This window comes from Prunus persica, chromosome G3 (assembly GCF_000346465.2).
Source record: "Prunus persica cultivar Lovell chromosome G3, Prunus_persica_NCBIv2, whole genome shotgun sequence".
NCBI lineage: Eukaryota > Viridiplantae > Streptophyta > Magnoliopsida > Rosales > Rosaceae > Prunus > Prunus persica.
Window position 1 is genome coordinate 2,350,893 of NC_034011.1, and position 21,245 is coordinate 2,372,137.

Genomic DNA, 21,245 nt, shown 5'->3' on the forward strand with positions numbered 1-21,245 from the left:
GTACTTCAATTGGGTTAAACCCTTTGTGGCAAATTTTGGGAAGCTAATTAACATGATCAAATGATTAATTGGTTCAAATTAAGGAGTTGATTTCTAATCTTGTAAAGAAAACGGATATAATAATAATACAAACACCAAATCAAATTTCATATGCAAGATTTGATCGGATTTGTTACTTTTATACGTGTGTTTATCTTTAACATGCATAAGATATTATATATGTCATCAACCACGTCACCTAGTAATAAAAATATAAAATAAAAGTACTTTTTGATCAATTAAATTTTGGTGCCTCAAGTTTTATTGTATGAGGATCATTACAAATCATAAGTTCCATGGATAGTTACACTTCAACCACAATATTCCCTCTATATTGCCATTATAATATCAGGAATGGATTTGAAAACAGGATGGGCTAAATTTACCCTACATACAAATCTATTGAAAGATAGAAAATTCGACAATACACTTATTTCATTGATAACAAGAAGTTCCAAATTTCAAATTTTAAAAAACAAACCTATGTAAATCTAGCAACATAGAAAGATTGAAGAAGAAATTTTAACGTCAATTATAGTAATTACAAGTAAAACTTCTCCGTGAAAGGAAAAAAATTGAAAACATTTATCCATTACAAAAGAAGAAAAAAAAAACTGAACCATTTTAGTCCATCTAGTCATTCAAGCCAACTTGAAAAATAAAAATGAAAAGAAGGTGTCCAAACCAAAGTAAACGATTTTCTATGAGGAAATGAAATGAGTGTTTTCTGAAAAGGAGTATGCGTCACTTGTGTGAGATTAGTTAACTAAAGAAAAACATATGAGATTTTCTATGGGTGGGATGAGGGTGTGTGTGTTCATGTGGGATGTAAGAAATCAAGTCACCTAGGCTATAGCTTAGGTTAATATATGAAATTAATTAAAATACTTAAATACTAATTATTCATTAAATAAAGAACAATTGAAACATAAATAATAATTAATATAATTAACTAAGGCTAAGATATTACTTAATTACAAATATTAAACTAAACAAACTAATTTTGTATAAAAATAAATAAAAAATAAAGTCAACAAAATAATTTATTATAATTTATTAAGTAATTTATGAAATTAGTAATATATTTAAATACTAATTATTTATTAAATAATAATTAAAACATAATTACTAATTAAAGTAATCGAAAAAGGCTAAGATATTACATAACTACAAAAAAGAAAATGATGTTGTGCAGTATAGCCAAGCGGCTATACTCTTCAAGTATATTCGAATATTTTAAAAGTATAGCCGCGCGGCTATACTGCACAACATAATTTTAAAAGTATTTCCTCATCTATGCGTGTTATCTATGGATAGAGAAACACAAATACAATGTAAGGTCCATTTCCAATGCAGAGAGTTAAAGAATCAGTTTAGTTTTGGGGAGTCTAGGTACGTAGATGTTTGGTGAATATTAAATTCAGTTTGGGGGATTTCCATGCCCTCATTTATAAATTTTATCATGGAACCTGCAGTCTCATAAATTGACATGCTTCCATTCCTCAAAATATAACCATATTATTATTCAGTGTCAAAGGAAAATAATAATCTATTATGAGCTCTTTGACAGAGATCAAAGAAATAATGCTTTAATGATTTCAACTAACTATTCTTGTTTTTAGTGGTTCTCGAATGTTTTCTGAAAAGGGGTATGTGTCACGTGTCTGAGGTTAGTTTATGTTTTTCTTTCTATCAGATTTGTGGGGTTAGTTAAATAAAGAAAAAAATATGAGATTTTCTATGGGTGGGATTGGGTGTGTGTGTGGGTTGTGTGTGTGTATCCATGTGGGATGTAAAAAATCAAGTCACCTAGGGTGTCTATTAACTTTTGGCTATAAAAAATCGAGTCACCTAGGTTATAAGCTAGATTAGCCTAAACATAGGACCATCCCTTTACAATACCACCAACTCTCCACTATTTTTACATGCAAATATTAGAGAAATTTTTATATGCTCCGGATACTTGGCTGATGCATCAATAAGCTTAAGCAGTGACAAAACATGCACACACAAAGAGAGAACTTCTCAAAAGGACTAAATCATGAGCCAACTTGTAAACGACAGAAAAAGTTTTTTTTTTTGGTTGCCAAAATAAAAACTTCTTTTAGGGGGTGTATTCAATTCTAACTTTTAATGACTTTTAATGAGTTTAAAAGTCTGAAGGTATTCAATTGTGACTTTTAAACGGTCTTTAAAAGTTTAGTTGTATTCAATTGTGAGTTTTAAAGAGTATTTAAAAGTTTTGAGGTATCCAAAATGTTAATGACTTTTAAAAACTTTGTTAAATAAATGACTTTTCAACACTTTTAAAGGTAATTCTTACTACCAAAAGTCTTGCTAATTTACACCATACTTTATGAAAATATTGGGAAGCTGAGAAGATAGAACCAAAACGTCTCCAAACGTCTCCAATTCTTTCTTTCCTTGTTATATCAAGCATCAAGTAGATAGATCTTTTTTCTTCATGGTTAGGGCTCCACTTTGGTATCTCGTTGTCATCCACTTCCTTCAGGTTAGTAAAAAAATATTGAATGTTTTTCTTCTCTTCTCATCCACACGTTTACTTTCCCTCTGTTGATGAATATTTCTTCTATTATTTTCCTCATGCTTGCATCCTGAAGCTTATCAATATTTCATCACAAAGCTATGTTTGCATATAAATATTTTATTATATTGATTGTCTCATATGCTATGTTTGCATATAATATTTTATTATATAATTTTTTGCCTCTAAACTTATTAATTTATTTTTTAGGTACTGTTTCTTTACCCATAATTCGTTAGGTGGATAACGAGTCTTCATCATCTTCACCATTACCAGGGAATGAAGGAGATAATGTGGAACAAGTTTTTGAAACTCAAGAACTACAACGAGAGAATGCTAATGAATTGAGAATTGGTATAGCTTCTGACATGTGGAGAAATGCCATGCAAGATAATAATGGAACTCAACGGTGAGCATTGGAATTTTCAAAAAGGAATTTGTATTATGGTTTATTCACCGTCATTGAAATGAATCATGGCTAAGCTTTTTTTTAAACTGAATCATGGATAGTTGAACACCAATTATTTCCTTATGGTACATTTTCAAATGTAATTTGTCATTTTTATCATTTTCTAATGTTAAGGAGAACTATTCTTTGCTTTTATGTAATTGTATCCAATTATTTTTTTTCCCTAATTTTTTATTCAATGTATGCCGACTAGTTCGTTCAACATAAAAGATAAATGCTATTTGTAAAATAAATATAAAAATAAGTATTTAAAAGTCCATAAAACTCTATGACAAAAGTATACGAAAGTTTGTCACTTAACTTTATAAGGTATGTAAAAGTCATTAAGAATTTGTCAACTTTAGAAAAGCCATTCACTTAAAAAAAAAATTTTAAAAGTTAAAATTAGATACACCCTTATTAGTATTCCTTTTTTCTTCATACGACATCATTTCTTGTTAGCTGAATACAAAGCCGCCGTCGTTTACTTCTTGCCTTTCTCTACACCCTAGCCGACACCGTATTGCACGACATTACAAGGTAACAACACCCTAAGTGCCTAATTGTACACACCGGAGAATCTTTTAGCACAACAGTTCCCGGCAAATTCGTCTATTATTTTCTCACCTACTTTCCCGAGAAAGTGGCGACCCAGCGAACCCACCACGTAGGCATAAATGTGGTGGAGATCAGCCTCGTTCATTCTCGACAAGCAGGACCAAGAACGAAACGACGCCGCATCGGCCTTCAAACCCGAGTCCCTCACTCTCTCCCCGCCACCACAGTCCTCATCCATGGCCGACCCCTCGCAAAGCCCTAACCCTAAGATCTCGGCCTACTATCAGACCCGGGCGGCCCACCACGGTATCGTCACAAGCGACTGGCTGGCCCAGGCTCAAGCCGCCGTCGGCCAGAACCCCGACGAACAAGGTCCAATCGTCGGCGAGGTTGAAGCCAAGCCCGGTTCTGCTTCCGGCAAGCCCTTCAGCGTCATCGAGGAGTTCAATAACTGGAGAAAGCAGCCCGATTTGGCCGAGGCCGTGGCGGCGATTCGGGCCTTGGCGTCTGTGATTCGGTCCAGTGAGGCCACCACGATGATGGAGCTCGAAATTGAGCTCAAGAAGGCCTCTGACTCTCTTAAAGTGAGTAACTGTGCTCTGTTTGTTTCAGTGGAAAGTAGTATCCAGATTTTGTTTTTTTAAAAAAATTTGTGAATTGTTTGTTGAAATTAGCTCATGTATGGTCATATTGATTTTGTAATTAATATTGAAAATATTAGAATTACAGTTATTATAGTTTATCCTTTTGGGAAAAGCCTCTGCTTTTCTGAAAAGATTTCAATCAAATTTTATGGAGGCTTAATCATAATGCAATCTTCTGAATAGAATTGTTAATCTTTTGGGGGGGCACTTGAAATTGGCGCAGGGAAACTGTATAAGATGGATATATTTCTATTTGGTTCTTTGAAATAAGCCATACAAGTATGATAGATTTTATTAAAGAAGCTAACTGTGTAAATGTGAACTTCACTATTTATGTTAATTTTGTTTTTCAATTCTTCATTGGCGATTTGTTAAACTTGCTTCTCTGTTGTCTTAATTGTGTTTCCATTATTTGATTGATATCGCCACTTATCACTGTTTATAGTTAATTTGGGGAATAAATCTAGCTGGCATGAAGTGTTCTTTTGTTGAATCAAGTTACAGAATGATAAAGAGGTCAAGTTATGATCTCCATTTGGTTTTATAGTAGCATTTTAGATTAATTAACGTGAATTACCCTTCATGTGCTTCAGTCATGGGACACGACCTCCATTTCTTTGACTGCTGGATGTGACCTGTTTATGCGATATGTTACTCGAACTTCGGCTTTAGAGTATGAAGATTTCAACTCAGCCAAGTCCCGTTTGATTGAACGTGCAGAGAAGTTTGGGGAGATATCTACTAAGGTACATGACCTAATAACAACTCTTTGAGCCTTTGAGGTAACTTTAACTACTGTGTCTTATTCAGCCACCCTTGTCTTATACTGCAGGCCCGCAGAATCATAGCTGTGCTTAGTCAAGACTTTATATTTGATGGTTGCACCATCTTGGTTCACGGTTTCTCCAGAGTTGTTCTAGAAGTACTGAAGAGCGCGGCCAAGAGCAATAAACTCTTTCGAGTTTTCTGCACAGGTTTTCTTCTTTATCATGCTGTCATTTATTTTGCTATATTAACTGGAGTAAGATGGATTTAACAACATAATTTAGAATCTCTATCTTCTTAGAATCTTGTATATGGGATATATTTTGGACGGTTCGTCTGTTTTTCTTTTACATCACCACAAATATCCTCCAAATTTAAAACTAGTATTGTAGTCTGTGAATTGTGTTCTTGTCATTCAGTTATTTGTAAGTAACAGGTGGGATTAGTATGAAATATTTTCCTTATGGTATGATTCAAACTTGATGCTGTAAACTGCAGAGGGAAGACCAGACAGAACAGGATTACTTTTATCAAATGAGTTGGCCAAGCTTGATGTTCCTGTGAAGCTCCTAATAGACTCTGCAGTGGCATATACCATGGATGAGGTTGACATGGTATTTGTTGGGGCAGATGGAGTGGTTGAAAGTGGAGGTATTATCAATATGATGGGAACATTTCAAATTGCCTTGGTGGCACACAGCATGAACAAACCGGTTTATGTGGCTGCTGAAAGCTACAAGGTATGCCAAAATAAGTTCCATATCTAATGAAGGAAATCATATTGTATCATTGTGTGTACACTATAGCCTGGGTCATTATTTTCTTGTATTTAATACTATTTATTGGTAAACATATATTCTTTTAGTGAATAATGCTACACCTACAAAAAGTTTCGCATTACTCTTTTGTTGCATGACCTGGCACATCATGTGGCTTGTTATTGGCAGTGTGGTTTATACATTTCATATAAGTAGTCCACAGCAGAGTGAAAATTTCTATAAGATTTAAGAATCAGAATTGCAAAATTTCTCTTTTAACGGAGGCATTTGTAGTTCGAAAGATCAATGTTTGTTCATTATTTTCACAAAACATTACATACTTGATTTGTTGTTTTCCAGTTTGCTCGCCTCTATCCATTGGACCAGAAAGACATGGCCCCTGCATTACGCCCCATAGATTTTGGGGTACCCATTCCATCCAAGGTTGAGGTTGAAAGGTCTGCTCGTGATTATACGCCTCCGCAATATCTTACTCTGCTCTTCACAGATCTGGGTGTACTAACTCCGTCAGTGGTCAGCGATGAGCTTATTCAGCTATACTTGTAACCATTCATGAATGTGGATATTTTCCCAGATAAAGCCTCTTCTTAACTCGTTCCCCCCAACCTAAAAATATGATAGTCTTCATGTGAAGGGGAAGAATTTTGTTTTTAAGGCACGAATGGCGAAGGGTCAATTTTGTTACATTTGTACCATTAAATGCGAATATACCTTGGCATGCATGTATGCAATTCTGGTTTTGTTGTGTCCTCCGTTTAACATATCGTATGCCATTTACTTTTGCTCAAACATATATTCTGATTTGGATTTGGCCTCTTCTTCAGAATTAGTAAAAAAGGAAAAAAGAAGAAGAATTATTGTCCTTTTAATTGTAGAGGGAGGAAGGATAGAGTTGAGAGATGCAAAGAATAATGGGTCTAAATCAAAGGCAATTTTAAATGGTTTTTAGATTTTATTTTATCTGTTGCTTTCTCACATCTATTTCTTCCTTGAATTGAGAGAAAACAGGGAAAAAGACGAACTTAATCAAAGAGAGATCAAACATGATACGTACATTACCTATTTTGTTGGATTGTTGTATTGCTTGCTGCTCTTGAAAGGCAAGCGAAAAGAGAGAGAAACATTATTTCGTTTCAGAAACAACATGGGGGACAGCCCTCGAAGGATGACCTAAATTATAAAAGGTGCCGATAGTTGAAATACCATTGTTTGGTAACCCTAAAAATAAGTGTCCACTTTTTATTTATTTATTTATTTTCAATGAGGACATTCTTAATATAGAAAAACCCTACACCGTATGGTTAATTTAAAGTTTGTGCTTGTTGTTGAGGTTGGGGAGGAGCTTCTCCCTCAGCTCTGCAACATCAACGTCCTCAAAGTGGCTCTCTGGAATCCAGTTCCCTGTCTTCGGGTCTCTCATCCAAAACACTTGATTCATCTGCGGACTATCATGATTATTTGCTACATTATCATTAACACTACTGCCCGATTCAGTTGTGGCAGTCCTCCTCATTGTCGTCGCTGCCTTTTGCACTGATCTTGCAACCTTATATGATCGCCTACTTCAATCAAACAAATAAACCCCTAATTAATTAAAAACATCAGATATTATAACCTAATTGTATTTGCATCATCATTAATTTCATACCATCAAGGTTCAAGAATGTTTAAGTAGAAACAGTCCAACAGATGGGAAATTAATTAGTACGCTTGAGATAATTATATGGTGATTCAATTAAAACTCATACAGAGACACACTTGTGCGAAAGAAACAAAATAATATACATATATCTATACCAACCTGAGCAGGAGAAAGGGGTTCACAGGAAACTTGGCCATGATTGTATGAATAAGTAACGCTCAAAAAGATAAAGGATATAAGTGAAGGGCTTACAGCATAGGATGGGATGGGAGGATTAGAATGGTGTGTGTATATATAGGAGTAGGCTAGGCCTTACGAGAGGGAGCAAAAATGGAAAGGTTGATTAGAATTGGAGAATTATCCTAATTTTATATCACTTCTTAGAGATTTTAGAAACAAATTTCAACTTGAGAATTTTATCGGAGCCTATATGTTGGGCCCATATGGGATTGCTCCCAAGCATTTTTGCTCATAAATGCTTTTACTACAAGCAATTTTATTCAATTCAAATGCTTTTTGAAAAAGGAAAACAAAAAGAAAAAAAGCTTATATATATATAACCTACAAACACTTTTAAGTTTTTCCCTCAAATGCTTTCAAAAGCTCTCTTATTTGTAAGAAAGCATTATTCTAGACAGGCCTATGTGGAGAGTCACTTCTCCATTTAATCATTTTATGTGGTTTTAAGTGATTTTATAGAAAGTAAATGAGATGTTCTTCTCTTTGGAATCGTTTAAAATAATTATATATGGAGAATCACGTGAGAGGTGCTTCTCTCGATAAGTGGTTTTGACCCTTCCAGCTCTAAAAAGGAGCCCTAAGCAGTCTCAAATGAGTATATCAAATCAATCACATGTGATATTTTCATGGAATAGATATTTATAGTTTTATCATATTCCTACATGTGTAATGCTACTTTTAATTAGCACAATATTACACCATTAGAAGTTGAGTTGGACCAAAAAGTACTGGAATCACTCCCACTCCTTTAATTGAGGGGCAAGGACTCGTGTCGAATATTGCATCTTAATTATTCCCTTAATTGGGTGGCATTGGGCATATTATACAGCTAATGCTTTCTTTCTTGCACGACAAGTATTCGTCTTAGGATGACATTACACACATTCATCAGCAAGCTTGCATATACAAGAATGACGATGAAATTCAAGGGGTATGATTTTCACTTTGATCATGTCAAACATTATGATTTTTTTATTTATTTTTTTTAAAGGGTTATAAATACGATTTATTTTCATAGCACTGGTGTGTATCATTCACATTGAGGTAAATGGTGTTGTGCCGGCATGTAGTTTAATTAAGTTTAACCTCCGCAGATTCTTTTGAATGGTTTGAGATGCCCCCTAACATTATTTGAGACGCTTTCTTAGTTGATGATCATAGTCTGAGTCAGGTTTTATGTTTATTTGTTTTTCGAGTTTTAATTATGAATAAAATATCCTCGTACAATTGATGGGACTCATTAAAAAAAAAAATCAATTTAACGATCCATTAACAAGAGAACATTTCCGAATCTATATATATAAAGTAAAAGGCAGAGAATGGTGAAACATTCAAAATACCAGAAAATGCCCTTGGTTAATGCAAACATTAAGAATTCAAATTATTAATTAAATGAGGATAATATGGTAAATTCACACTTTTTCATATTTAAAAAAATTAAAAGAAAAAGAAAAAGCAGATAATGGATCCTATTTTTATGGAACACAACTACCCATTATCTTTTTTAATTCTAAAATAAATTTACTTATTTTTTAAAAAAAACCTCTCGCAAGCGCGGAAGCGCGTGCAGAGAGGTTAGTATATAATGATCTACAAACTCATTAATCACATGGCCGAAAGTTTTTGATTATTCATGAGTAGTACACTAGTATATTGATCCCCAGATATGGCTTTGAAATTTGCTATAGAGTACCAATGAACTTCAAGCTTGTTAATCACACCCGCATAGTTGTGATTATTTAATATGAGATTACTATTTTCACACTAGAACATTGGTAATATATATATCACATGAATTTGCTATAAAATTGGCCAATCCCAATAATTATTCTTAATCAAATTGCAAAAGCGATTGATTCTCAATGCGATGCCTCAAAAAAAAAAAAAAAAAAGGAAATGGAAGATGCGTGGGCAATGGGCATCCTCATCTTCTTTTACAATCTTTGAACTCGGTTTTTCTAAAGAAATAGTATCGCCGGCGGCTATACTCGGTTTTAATGTTTTCAAGAAATAGTATAGCCGCTCGGCTATACTCTATTTTTATTTTTTAAGAAGAAATAGTATAGCCGCGCGGCTATACTGGGTTTTGCTAATTTTTTAAAAAGAAATAGTATAGCCGCATGGCGATACTCGATTTTTTTAATTTTTTAAAGTAATAGTCTAGCCGCTCGGCTCTACTCTGTTTTTAATTTTTTAAGAGAAATAGTATAGCCGCGCGGCGATACTGAGGTTTTTCCTTAATTTTTTGTGATGAAAATATAATTCAAAGAAATGACGATGCTAATACGTGGTTATGGTTGTGGTTGAAGTATGTGGGAGATGGAAGGGTGTGGTTTTGTCTGAGATTTTGGATGTCTCTTCTTTTTCTTAATGCTGTAAATAAAATTACAAATTCGAACTTGTAGAGGCCACTACTAGTTGAAAACATTAAACAACAACTTCAGCACAAACACAAGAAGAGGATAATTATCTTGCAAAAATATCAATGAGGACTATCGACTTTAAGATGTGATGATGCTGAGGCCTTCCTGAACTTGTTTGGGCTTGGAATTTGCACAAGTAAATCGGGCCAGTTGGTTGGTCTGCATTTTTAATGAATAGTGATTTCAAATTTTTAATGAGCAAGCCAATGAGGACTAGTCTAGTAAAAAAGGATATTCATTTGCACATTAGTGGTCTCACTTTCGAACCCCACGACACTTTGACAGTGCCTGTGAAAAGCCCCTCTCCCCTTTCATGAAAAAAAAAAAGAAAAAAAAAAGACCTTTTAATGAACATAAAACGTCCCATTTGATTGAGAAATCGGTGGCCGATGATTTTGGCTTAGTATGTCGATAAATTTGTTTTTTGGGTGGACAATCTTCTTTAAAGATTAGGAGCTAGAATTAGGAAAAGAGGCAGATTTGGTTGGGATTATTTAGATTTGAAGAGAAGTAATATGCAACTGTAAATTGAGATATGAAGAATGTACAGTGAAATGTATTGGTGTTCTATAAGGAACATCACTTAAATTCATGTGCCAAAGGATCATAAGAACCCTCAATTAGAATTCTAAGAAGATTTCATATCGAAGTTCCTTCTTACATCCAAGTTCAAATTTCTCTTCTCGTAAATTATATTAATTTAAACTATCGCTTTTATCGAAGAAAAAAAAATCTTAAAATACTGATAAAGCAGGAAATGCACCTTTGTAAATACATTACACTATATATACCTTGGTGCATGATATTTAGAATCTGTACACACATGGGCTTCTTTCCACTTCTGATTAACTTCTTTATTTTATGGGAGATGCAAAGCAATGTGAAGTGGAGGAACATACAAATTATTGGATAATGACAGCCTGACAGGCATTAAATTTGTGTAGGATTTATGCATATAAGTTTTCTAGTGTTTGGGACAACATTAGAGCCAAAGTTGGCTATGGTAATTCCAATTTTATTTTCCATATGCTCTTCCAAACAAACAATTGATTTACTATAAGCCTTCAACGATCGATGTGAAACATGTGACTTTCAAGCTGATTATATTTATATACTAGAATTAGTATATATATATATATATATATGGAGCGACAATGCACGTGAGAGGCCTTTTTATAGAAATTTAAAATATGATATATATTGCTACTTTTTTCTGAATATTTCACTTTGAACACCATTTTCTCTATAATTTAAAAAAGAAGAAAAACAGTTGACGAGATCTAGCTCAGTAGAAAAATAGCCTTGATTTACAAACTAGTGGTCTCAAGTTCGAATTCCATGACACCTTGATAATGTATGTGAGAAATTCACTCTCCTAATATTTTATACTATCACTTGTATTTAAAAACAAAAACAAATAAACAAACAAATAAAAATAAAAAGTAAGGTTGGAAAGTATCTTAGAGATTTTCCTTTCGCACATGAGTTTTGTCCTGAAATTGTCACTATTGAATTTGAGTGCACGTAGATGTATGATGATTAAACGTTATTCATTTTCAATCTCCAAATGTTGTATTTGAATCCCAAAAGGTGCCTGTATGTACCCCAATATATTGTTGTCAAATTTTAAACCTATTATGTAAAATACATGTAAAAGTGATTGATCAATAAATAAATAAAAGGCAGCAGTTGATTGATTTTGTCAGGGTTGGTATATAAGCAATAATTTTAATTAGAGAGGAAGGAGATTTTTCACACACACAAATGATGTCATGGGGGTTCGTGTTAAGCTTTCAGAGGGACGGACCATTGGTCTACTACTAGCAACATCAATATTGTCTCTAACTTAACCACATGTTTAGCAGGTGAGGAGTTTTATACAAAATGCATCGATTTTTTTAGGAGTTGAGCCATTTATTATATGGGACTTTATATTTTGTTAAGTATATCCGATGTGGAACTGTATTGTATTCTTTAACAATTCAAACCTGAGACTTCTGCAAGTCAATGCCCTTTTTCATTAGTCTATACCCCATTAACTATAAGCAATAGCTTTAAATTCGATATTCTAGACTAATAGTGGTTGTTTTCGAATTTGTAGATGATTCTATATTGTATCATATCATGTATACAATAGGGATGCAACTATTATATTATATGGTCACAATCCCTTTCATTTAAAGTCTTTGTGCATAATGCAACTATGTGGGGTAAAAAGTGTCTTATATGGGCGCCACATATTGGAGCTTGTATACATACGGTATGGTGCTAACTAGTCATTTGAGCTTTATTACACAGCCTCACAATCCAAACAACTCATTTTCTAGCTAAGTATTAAAAGATCATCCAAATTTAAAATAATTTCCTTATTAATTGTTGTCAAATAAATAGATGAGCATAATATTAATTTTCTATAAACAATTAAAATAATAAAAAATGACAATCCAATGATTAGACAATTTCCGATTTTAAGGAAATTTTATAAAAAGGATCTTTGATTGAGGACCTAAAAATCAACGTTCAAATCTTGGCATCATATTAAGAGTGAGTAAAATATTTAGTAGGGAAAATTATGGGTATAAATAAAGAATAAACGGATCTCATGAACCATTAGTTTTAAAATGTTTAATCTTTAAGTATCAATCTCGATCTCTTGGACCACAGGGGTTCAAGAGATTGTGGTCACCCACCATTGGATGTAAATCCAATAATTCAAAAAAGTTTTTTAAAATGAGTGCAAGAGTAAGTGAACCGTTGAATTTACATCCAACGGTGAGTGACCACAAATCTCTTAGACCCTTATAGTCTAAGAGATCGGAACTGTCCAATGTCATTGCTTCAACCCTAATTATATATTCCTAGGGAGTGAAAAGAAATAGGCTTTACTTTTCTTCTTGGTGATTCTTTTTTATTTTTCTAACACTTTGATGAGTTCCTTCTTATACGCCAATACTAATGTTTGTGTATAATTTTTGACAATTTCGATTGTTTATTTTTGGAATTTCCAAAAGAAAAATTAATATTTTTTTTTTATATAAGTGATATTGGGAGATTTTGAAAGGTGAATTGTGTCAAACAAAGTGGGTAGAATATTTTTAGATTATATTTCATTCTCCAAAAGGAGGTATTTATAATACAAGAGTACAAACCCTATACTAGGAAACTAAGATAAAGTCTTAATTACATAATATCTATACAAAAGGAAATAAATAGAATCATAATATATTAGAAAGTAAATCTCCTAATTACACTAGGATCTTGCTAACACTCCATTTCAAGTTGGAGCAAAGATGTCGCGCATGCCCAACTTGTCAAGTGAGTTGAGGAAGTTACTGGTAGAAACAGCTTTTGTAAGGACATCGGCTAACTGATACTCATAACTGATGAACGGGAAGGAAACAATCTTCGCATCCAACTTCTCTTTAATGAAATTTCGATCAACCTCCACATGCTTTGTACGGTCATGTTGCATTGGGTTATGTGCAATTGCAATTGCAGCCTTATTGTCACAATATAAATCCATAGGTTTCTTAGGTCCAAAGCCAAGATCTCTCAATAATCTCCTCAACCACATTAACTCACATACACCATGGGTCATCCCACGATACTCAGCCTCAGTACTAGATTGAGACACCACCTTTTGTTTTTTGCTCCTCCAAGTAACAAGATTACCACCAACAGACGTAAAGTACCCAGACGTAGAACGCTATCAGTAGCTGAACCTGCCCAATCAATATCTGTGTATCCTTCCACATCTGTATGACCATACTTGGAAAATATTAACCCCTTGCCATGAGTTACTTTGAGATATCTCAAAATACGCGTCACAGCTCCCATATGGTCTTCACTAGGTGAATGCATAAATTGACTCACTACACTCACTACATATGTAATGTCAAGACGTGTATGAGCTAAATAAATTAATTTCCCCACAAGTTGTTGATAGCGCTCCTTATCAGTAGGAATTTGATCATGACAAAACCCCAACTTGTGATTCTATTCACTAGGAGTATCAATTGGTTTATAATCCAACATTCCAGTTTCTGCAAGTAAATCCAAAATATACTTCCTTTGAGACAAGAAAATACCATGCTTAGATCTGGCAACTTCAATCCCGAGAAAATACTTCAAGTCACCTAATGATTTCATCTCAAAGTCATATGCCAGATATTTCTGGAGACTTTGTATTTCTGTTTGATCATATCCAGTTACAATCATATCATCAACATAAATTATTAAAGTTGTCAATTTACCTTTGCGGCACTTCAGAAACAAAGTATGATTCGAATTACTTTGCACATACCCAAATTTCTTCATAGATGTAGCAAATCTTCCAAACCACGCTCTTAGAGATTACTTCAATCTATACAAGGACTTCCGCAGTCTACATATAACACCCTTCTTAGAGGTCACATGAATACCAGGAGGAAAATCCATGTAAATCTCTTCCTAGAGGTGACCATGTAGAAATGCATTTTTGACATCAAACTTCAATAAGGGCTAATCGTGGTTAGCAGCAAGGGATAAAAGCACAAGCACAGTATTGAGCTTTGCCACTGGAGCAAATGTCTCCATATAATCCACTCCACATGTCTGAGTATACCCCTTGGCTACCAATCTAGCCTTGTAACGATTAATGGAACCATCAGCTTTATGCTTCAAAGTAAACACACATATGCATCCAACTGCTTTCTTTCCTTGTGGCAAAGGAACTAGATCCCACGTCTTATTCTTATTTAAGGCATCAATTTCCACATTCATGGCATCCGTCCATTTGGGGTTAGATAGAGCATCCTGCAACTTAGTTGGCACACATATACTAGATAATTGACACAAATATGATGCATATGACTTACATAAAAGATGAGTTGTGACATAATGGCTAATGAGATATTTCGATTTGGCATGTATATTAGGAGAATATTGTACTTTGGGTTTCCCAAGAGTAGTTCGTGGGGGTAATTGATAAGTAGACATAGACAGATCATCAGAAATTAACTCACTTGACTCAGTATCACTATTGGACTGGGGCAATGGCAGGGCAGATGAGGGTATTGTATCAAACTCATCTTCGCAGAAAACACACAGAATACCATCAGTTGACCCAGGCGACCAGTCGCTATCTTCTTGGTGACCGATCGTTTCCAGGCAGAGTGTATTATCGTCAGGCATCGAGTCACGAGACCAGTTGTGCCTATCTGGGTGACCGGTCGTTTCTAGGCAGAGTGCTTCCTCTTCTGCTCCAGACTTGTGTGACCAGTCACTATCTACTGGGTGACCGATCGTTTTCTCTCCGAGATCATCATTTGTATCATCCTCACCCACATCTCTAAGTTCAAGATCCTGCAATCAGATAGTCTCCAACTTACTCACATTCTCCCCCTGAATTGGAGATGAGGGAGAAACATAATACGGTACCTCTTCATGAAAAGTCACATCCAAAGTAACATGCACTTTCTGAGTTGAAGGATGATAGCATTTATAACCCTTCTGAGTAGTAGAATAAACAATAAAGACACAGCGGAGAGCGCATGGATCCAGTTTACTCCGTTGATGAGAGTAGACATAAACGTAGACAACACACCCAAACACATTCGGAGGCAACTTAGAGACAGAGACCGGAGAAATATGGGCACACAATACATCATGTGGAGGCTTGAAATCAAGAACCCGACTAAGAGTACGGTTAATCAGATAGGTTGCGGCCAAAACACCATGGTCCCAAAGATGATGGGGAACAGACATGTCTAATAGAATGGAGCAGACAACTTCAAGTAAGTGACGATTCTTGCGTTCAGACACACCATTATGCTGAGGAGTGAATGGAATAGTAGTTTGGTGGATAATGCCTTGATTACGAAAAAAATGGGTCAAAGAATTATTCAAATATTCTCCTCCGTTATCAGTCCGAAACACTTTGACTCGATCATGAAAATGAGTAGACATCATGACACAAAATTCAGGAAAAATAGAAGCAACATCATGTTTATTCTTCATCAAATACACCTATGTTAGGTGAGTGCATTCATCAAAAAAAGTAACAAACCAACGGAAACCATTAGAAGTCACACGAGCAGGTCCCCATACATCCGAATGTACTAAATCAAAAGGTTTTGCAGCTTTACTGTCACTCAAAGGAAACACAGTGCGATGGCTTTGGCCAAAATACATGTCTCGCACTTAAAACTGGACTGATCACAAGAGCGAAATAAAGATGAAAACAGACGCTTAAAGTAGCCAAACGACGGGTGTCCCAAGCGACGATGCCATAACCAAATTTATTATTTGTCCTTGATACTGTAACTTTGAACAGTATGAACGACACGATCACGAACTAGTGCAGAAGGCAATGTCAAATAATATAACCCCTTATCCGTTTACCATGCCTAATTGTCTCGCAAGTCCTGAGATCCTGAAAATAGCAATGTGTATGATAGAAAATAGCAGAAGCATTAAGTGTATCAAGTAATTGGCCAACAGACAACAAGTTACAATGGATATTGGTAACGAGTAACGCACGAGACAAGGACAAAGTATGAGTGAGAGAGATTGTGCCCTCGCCAGTAATTGGAGAGGGCAAGCCATTAGCACTAGTTATGTATGGGTCACGTATGTGACTAGACAACTCATCAAAAAAATGTAGCATCATAAGTCATATGAACCAGTATCAATTATCCAAGTATTGGAGCTAGTACCTGAAATATAGTCTGAACCACATAAATTTCAAGAAGCAGCAGCAACTGCACCAACAAAGGAGTTATCACCTATGATTGCAGCAAAAATTCAACAGATCACGGCAGAGAGTATAATGGAACACAATAAAGGCACAAATACAACAGATGCACGAAGACAGGCACGAACACAGTAGAGGTATGAACACAGCAGAGTGCACAGTGGAACACAGCAAAGGCGCAAATACAGCAGATGCATGAAGACAGGAATGGCACAAACACGGTAACACAACTCACAAACCCAGAGGGGGACACACACGACACAAGTAGAGAAAAAAATATGGGGCTAGAATACGGGTGGGCACAACAGACATGTCATTAGAAAAGTTTGCTATGATACCATGTCAAACAAAGTGGGTAGAATATTTTCAAATTATATTTCATTCTCCAAAAGGAGGTATTTATAATACAAAAGTACAAATCCTAATAGGGTTATATTAGGAAACTAAGATAAAGTCCTAATTACATAATATCTATACAAAAAGAAATAAATAGAATCATAATATATTAGGAAGTAAATCTCCTAATTACACTAGGATCTCCTTAACAAATCGAACCTAGGACCTTGAATATAAAAATAAATATTTTTAATATTTTTTTATATATATAAACGATATTAAGAAATAAAAAAAGAAGAATCGAACTTAGGACATCGAATATAAAAATAAAGGTTATTCACTGCCAACTCAACTCCTTAGTGGAATCGACTTCTCAATAGTGGGGGGACAAGAAAAGTGAAAAGAATTAATAATTAACAAAGAGGATCCACACAATTTATTTCACAATTATCACGTTTCTCATGCTGGACAAAAAACAAAAGGTTCGCTCATTTTCTGGTAGGGCCAAACAAAACCAAAGGCCTAGGCTAGAAAATGGCTTCAACTTCAAAACCCTTTTCCTGTTTTTAACTCGTTTTAAGTTTAACCCTGCAGGAGAATGCAGACATGGTAAAGACATGGAACAAGCAAATTGCAGCACGTGGCTCATGATGTAGCAATAACAAAATCAAAATAACAGAAGCAAAGTCTTCTGTCTATCTTTGTTTAAATATTATTTATCTATTTATGTGTGTGTATGTGGACTGAGAACCAAAGTTGCCTTTAAATATCTAATGCTCAGCCCTTACTTCACAAACCCTCTTAAGTTTTCTGTTTCTTCTTCTTTCTTCTTCTCTCATCTCTTCTCTCCTCCTCTCTGGTTCAGCAAAAATGATCTCCAAGTTTAGAAAGGCCTCCAATTTGGTTGACCATAAGCAGAGCTCAGTGGCTGTTGGATTGAAAATCCTTATACAGATCTCACAAGGGAACAAGTCAAATATCATTGTGAAATCTTCATTAAGATTGAGCCAGCCCAACCCTGAGTTCTCTTGCTTTCTCAAAACATGTCACTTATGCAACAAGGGATTAAGCCTTGAGAAAGAGGTCTACATGTACAGGTAAAACTTGTAAAAATAATTAGACTCTCCACACATATGCATGAATTTCCAAAACTTAGTTCTTCATCTTTGTTGGTTTTTTCATAATTTTCTACTGAGAAAAAATAAATTTTTTTTTTTTTTTGCCAGAATAAGACTTTTATTTTTATTTTTGTACAAGCGATAATCTACTTTAAACTAATCGAAACTGCGAGATGGGACTTGGCATAGATTCTGATATAGTTTGCGAATCGAATATGTGAATGCAGAGGTGATTTAGGATTTTGCAGCATACAGTGCAGGAACAGACAGATTGTGATTGATGAAATGAGAGACTTAGAGGCTTCTACCAAGCAAATGCTAGCATCTTACAGGCGTGGCCAAAATCGTTGCAGCAGCAATACTAAGAGTCGGCTTAGTGTCTTGGAAGATGTACATCTACAACAAGACCGAATCCCACAGCACAGAAACATATTTGCACTTTAAAAATTAATTAGTCTCATAATATAAATATATAATCTTTTTAATTTTTCTAGCTTCCATGAGTTAAAAATTGCTAAGCGGGAAGAAAATTTTAATGAAATAAAAGCTGTTGGATTGTTTAATTATTGTTATATAACAAGATAAAAAAAAATATTATATCCCTTTCTATTTTGAGATAAGTATCAATTCACCTTCTTGCTCTATCGCTTTCTTGTATTGTTTGTTTATAATAACTGGAAAACTCTTATTGGAGGCAGCAACCTTTGGCCTTAGATATTTTCATAGATATCAACGTTTTGGTATATGTGCAGCTTTGTCCAGTAACAGACTAAATCTGTGACACACTGTTGTTCTATTCTCTCATGGTTAGATTTGGAAAGATAAACCATCCTATATATGCGCATATTGTTTGAAGAAGATAATGTTGTTTGTGGTCTCACTTCACCGTTTGTTGTCAATTCTTTCATAGTCGATTTGTGCCCCACGACACCATATAAATTGTGATAGATTCGATACCTAGTTGTCAAACGTAATTTCGTTGAGAGTGCGTCCCGTTGTAAAAATATTTTCCTAAATATCCTATCATTGGTAAAGACTTTCAAATCACGAAAATGAAAGAAGCTCTACGATCCAAAAAGCAGATTTTTTGGACAGATTGAAGAAGAACAAAAGTTGGAAGATCTTATGCATAAACATGAATATTCAACAACAGCAAACTGCAAGGCTGCAATCATATAGAGAGGATGTGTCATTACCTAAACCACGAGGGTTTTAAATCTCGATTATGAGCTTCAATTAAGTGCTGAATGAAAGCAAATTAATGATAAATAAGCTCATATGCTAATAATTGAGATCTATAAGAAGGCTGCTGAAAATATGCAGGTCTGCCATAAAAATGCTTCCCAGTTTGATGAAGGGGTGATCAAATCTATCTGCTGCACTCAGAATCCGGGCATACCTTCGAGCTTAATTCATTGTTTTTCAAATCAAGCTTGAATTTCTGCGTTAGATTAATCAAATATATGTGTTAGGTAAAGTAGCCAATCACTGTATACTGTGTTTCAGGGTTCATGACATGTTCAAGTAAAAGATTTTCAATGAAGAACGTCACAACCTCTAGAATTAAGTGAACATGGTGATCCTATAAGAATACCACACATAAATAATCATTGATGTTTCAGCTGCAAATGAAAAACTATAGGAAAATGCATTAATCCGGTAATTAATAATTAGGGGAAGACTCAAGACGGCTCTTCAAGGAGGTAAATGCCACTATCCTTTACTTTAACTGGTTGCTCTAATGCGACCCTTATTAAACATGCATGTGGTTACGAACTTAGAATGCTATCTGTTTGTACTTAAAGTCACATTCTTGGCCTATTTCTAGCCAAGATGGTGACATTATTTCATGGGATAGAATATTTAGACAATCACTAGTGGAAAACGTCATTATAAAGTATAAGTCACGGATACACATGTGGTCTGTATTCATGTTAGGCACAGATTATTCGTGGTCAAAGGGTGTTGGCCATAAATTGGACACATATCACGTGACTATAGTCGAAGCATGTGTTGTCATTCATTTTCTGCCACAATAAAGAGTGTCTATGGACATTAATAGAAAAGTATTGCAAATGTTAACTTAGAAGCCAAGCTAACTTGGGCAGTCAAGATCGTATAAATATGAAACTGAGACACAAAACTCCTTTCAAAGATTACAAACAGATTTCAATATATTTCAACCTAGACTTCTTGACAGTTATAACTGATTTAAAAGAGATTCATGAGAGATTTCAAGTCTTGCCGAGGCTATTCAAATCATAGATCATACCATTGTTTTCCCAAACCAAACTTTGGTAAACCCACATCAGTTTTGGAAATCCTTGAAGAGCTGGATTAACTAGTTTCACCAAATTAGTGAAAAGGTGTGATTTAAATGTTGGAGAGCTTGATTACAAAAGACCTGTCTCATGGTTTGCTTTGGCGTGCTTCCCTTCATTTAGCATATATTAAAGGTGCTTGTAGAAGTAGTTGTGAGTGGTGTGGCCTGTAGCATAACTTTTAACTTATTTGTGGTCCGAAAGATTGATTTTTTAGGCAATTAAAGGGTTGCCAGCAGTCGGTGCTGAAATCACTAGGCCGGTGAATTTGACTCCCAAGGCTTCATTTTGTATATAGACTCCTTTCTTTTTCCGATCTGCAAACAAAATGATTCTGGCCTTTTACTAGATATCGTGCTATATATTAATATTCATGTGGGTAAATTACTCAAATGGTCCTCAAATTTGTATTCGATTTACATTTTAGTCTCTCAATTAAATTATTCGTTCAAATGGTCTATTAACTATATATTAATCGTTCCATTGGTCCTATCGTTACATTCTGTCAATGTTGCTGTTAAATATGAGGATAAATTGGTCATTTCGTACGTTAAAAATAAATAAATATTAAAAAATGAAATAAAATCTCTCTCTCTCTCCATTCCCCCATGGCCGCCGCCCTCAAGCTACAACCCCCAAACCCATCCCACAACC

At 34.8% G+C, this 21,245-nt stretch overlaps 3 protein-coding genes across 3 annotated transcripts; 2 read left to right on the top strand and 1 right to left on the bottom strand.

The window, feature by feature from the left end:
- On the top strand, positions 3,502–6,537 carry LOC18782761 (translation initiation factor eIF-2B subunit alpha). The gene is made up of 5 exons (XM_007215420.2): positions 3,502–4,174; positions 4,828–4,980; positions 5,067–5,208; positions 5,498–5,739; positions 6,118–6,537. The coding sequence occupies exons 1-5, from the start codon at positions 3,710–3,712 to the stop codon at positions 6,322–6,324; spliced, it is 1,209 nt and encodes a 402-aa protein (XP_007215482.1). The 5' UTR covers positions 3,502–3,709; the 3' UTR covers positions 6,325–6,537.
- LOC18782175 lies at positions 6,807–7,906 on the bottom strand. The gene is made up of 2 exons (XM_007216045.2): positions 7,580–7,906; positions 6,807–7,337 (listed from the first exon to the last, which is right to left on the bottom strand). Exons 1-2 carry the CDS (start codon positions 7,615–7,617, stop codon positions 7,085–7,087), a joined length of 291 nt encoding a protein of 96 aa, XP_007216107.2. The 5' UTR covers positions 7,618–7,906; the 3' UTR covers positions 6,807–7,084.
- Positions 17,892–19,130, top strand: LOC18782754. The gene is made up of 2 exons (XM_007215057.2): positions 17,892–18,249; positions 18,498–19,130. The coding sequence occupies exons 1-2, from the start codon at positions 18,023–18,025 to the stop codon at positions 18,712–18,714; spliced, it is 444 nt and encodes a 147-aa protein (XP_007215119.1). The 5' UTR covers positions 17,892–18,022; the 3' UTR covers positions 18,715–19,130.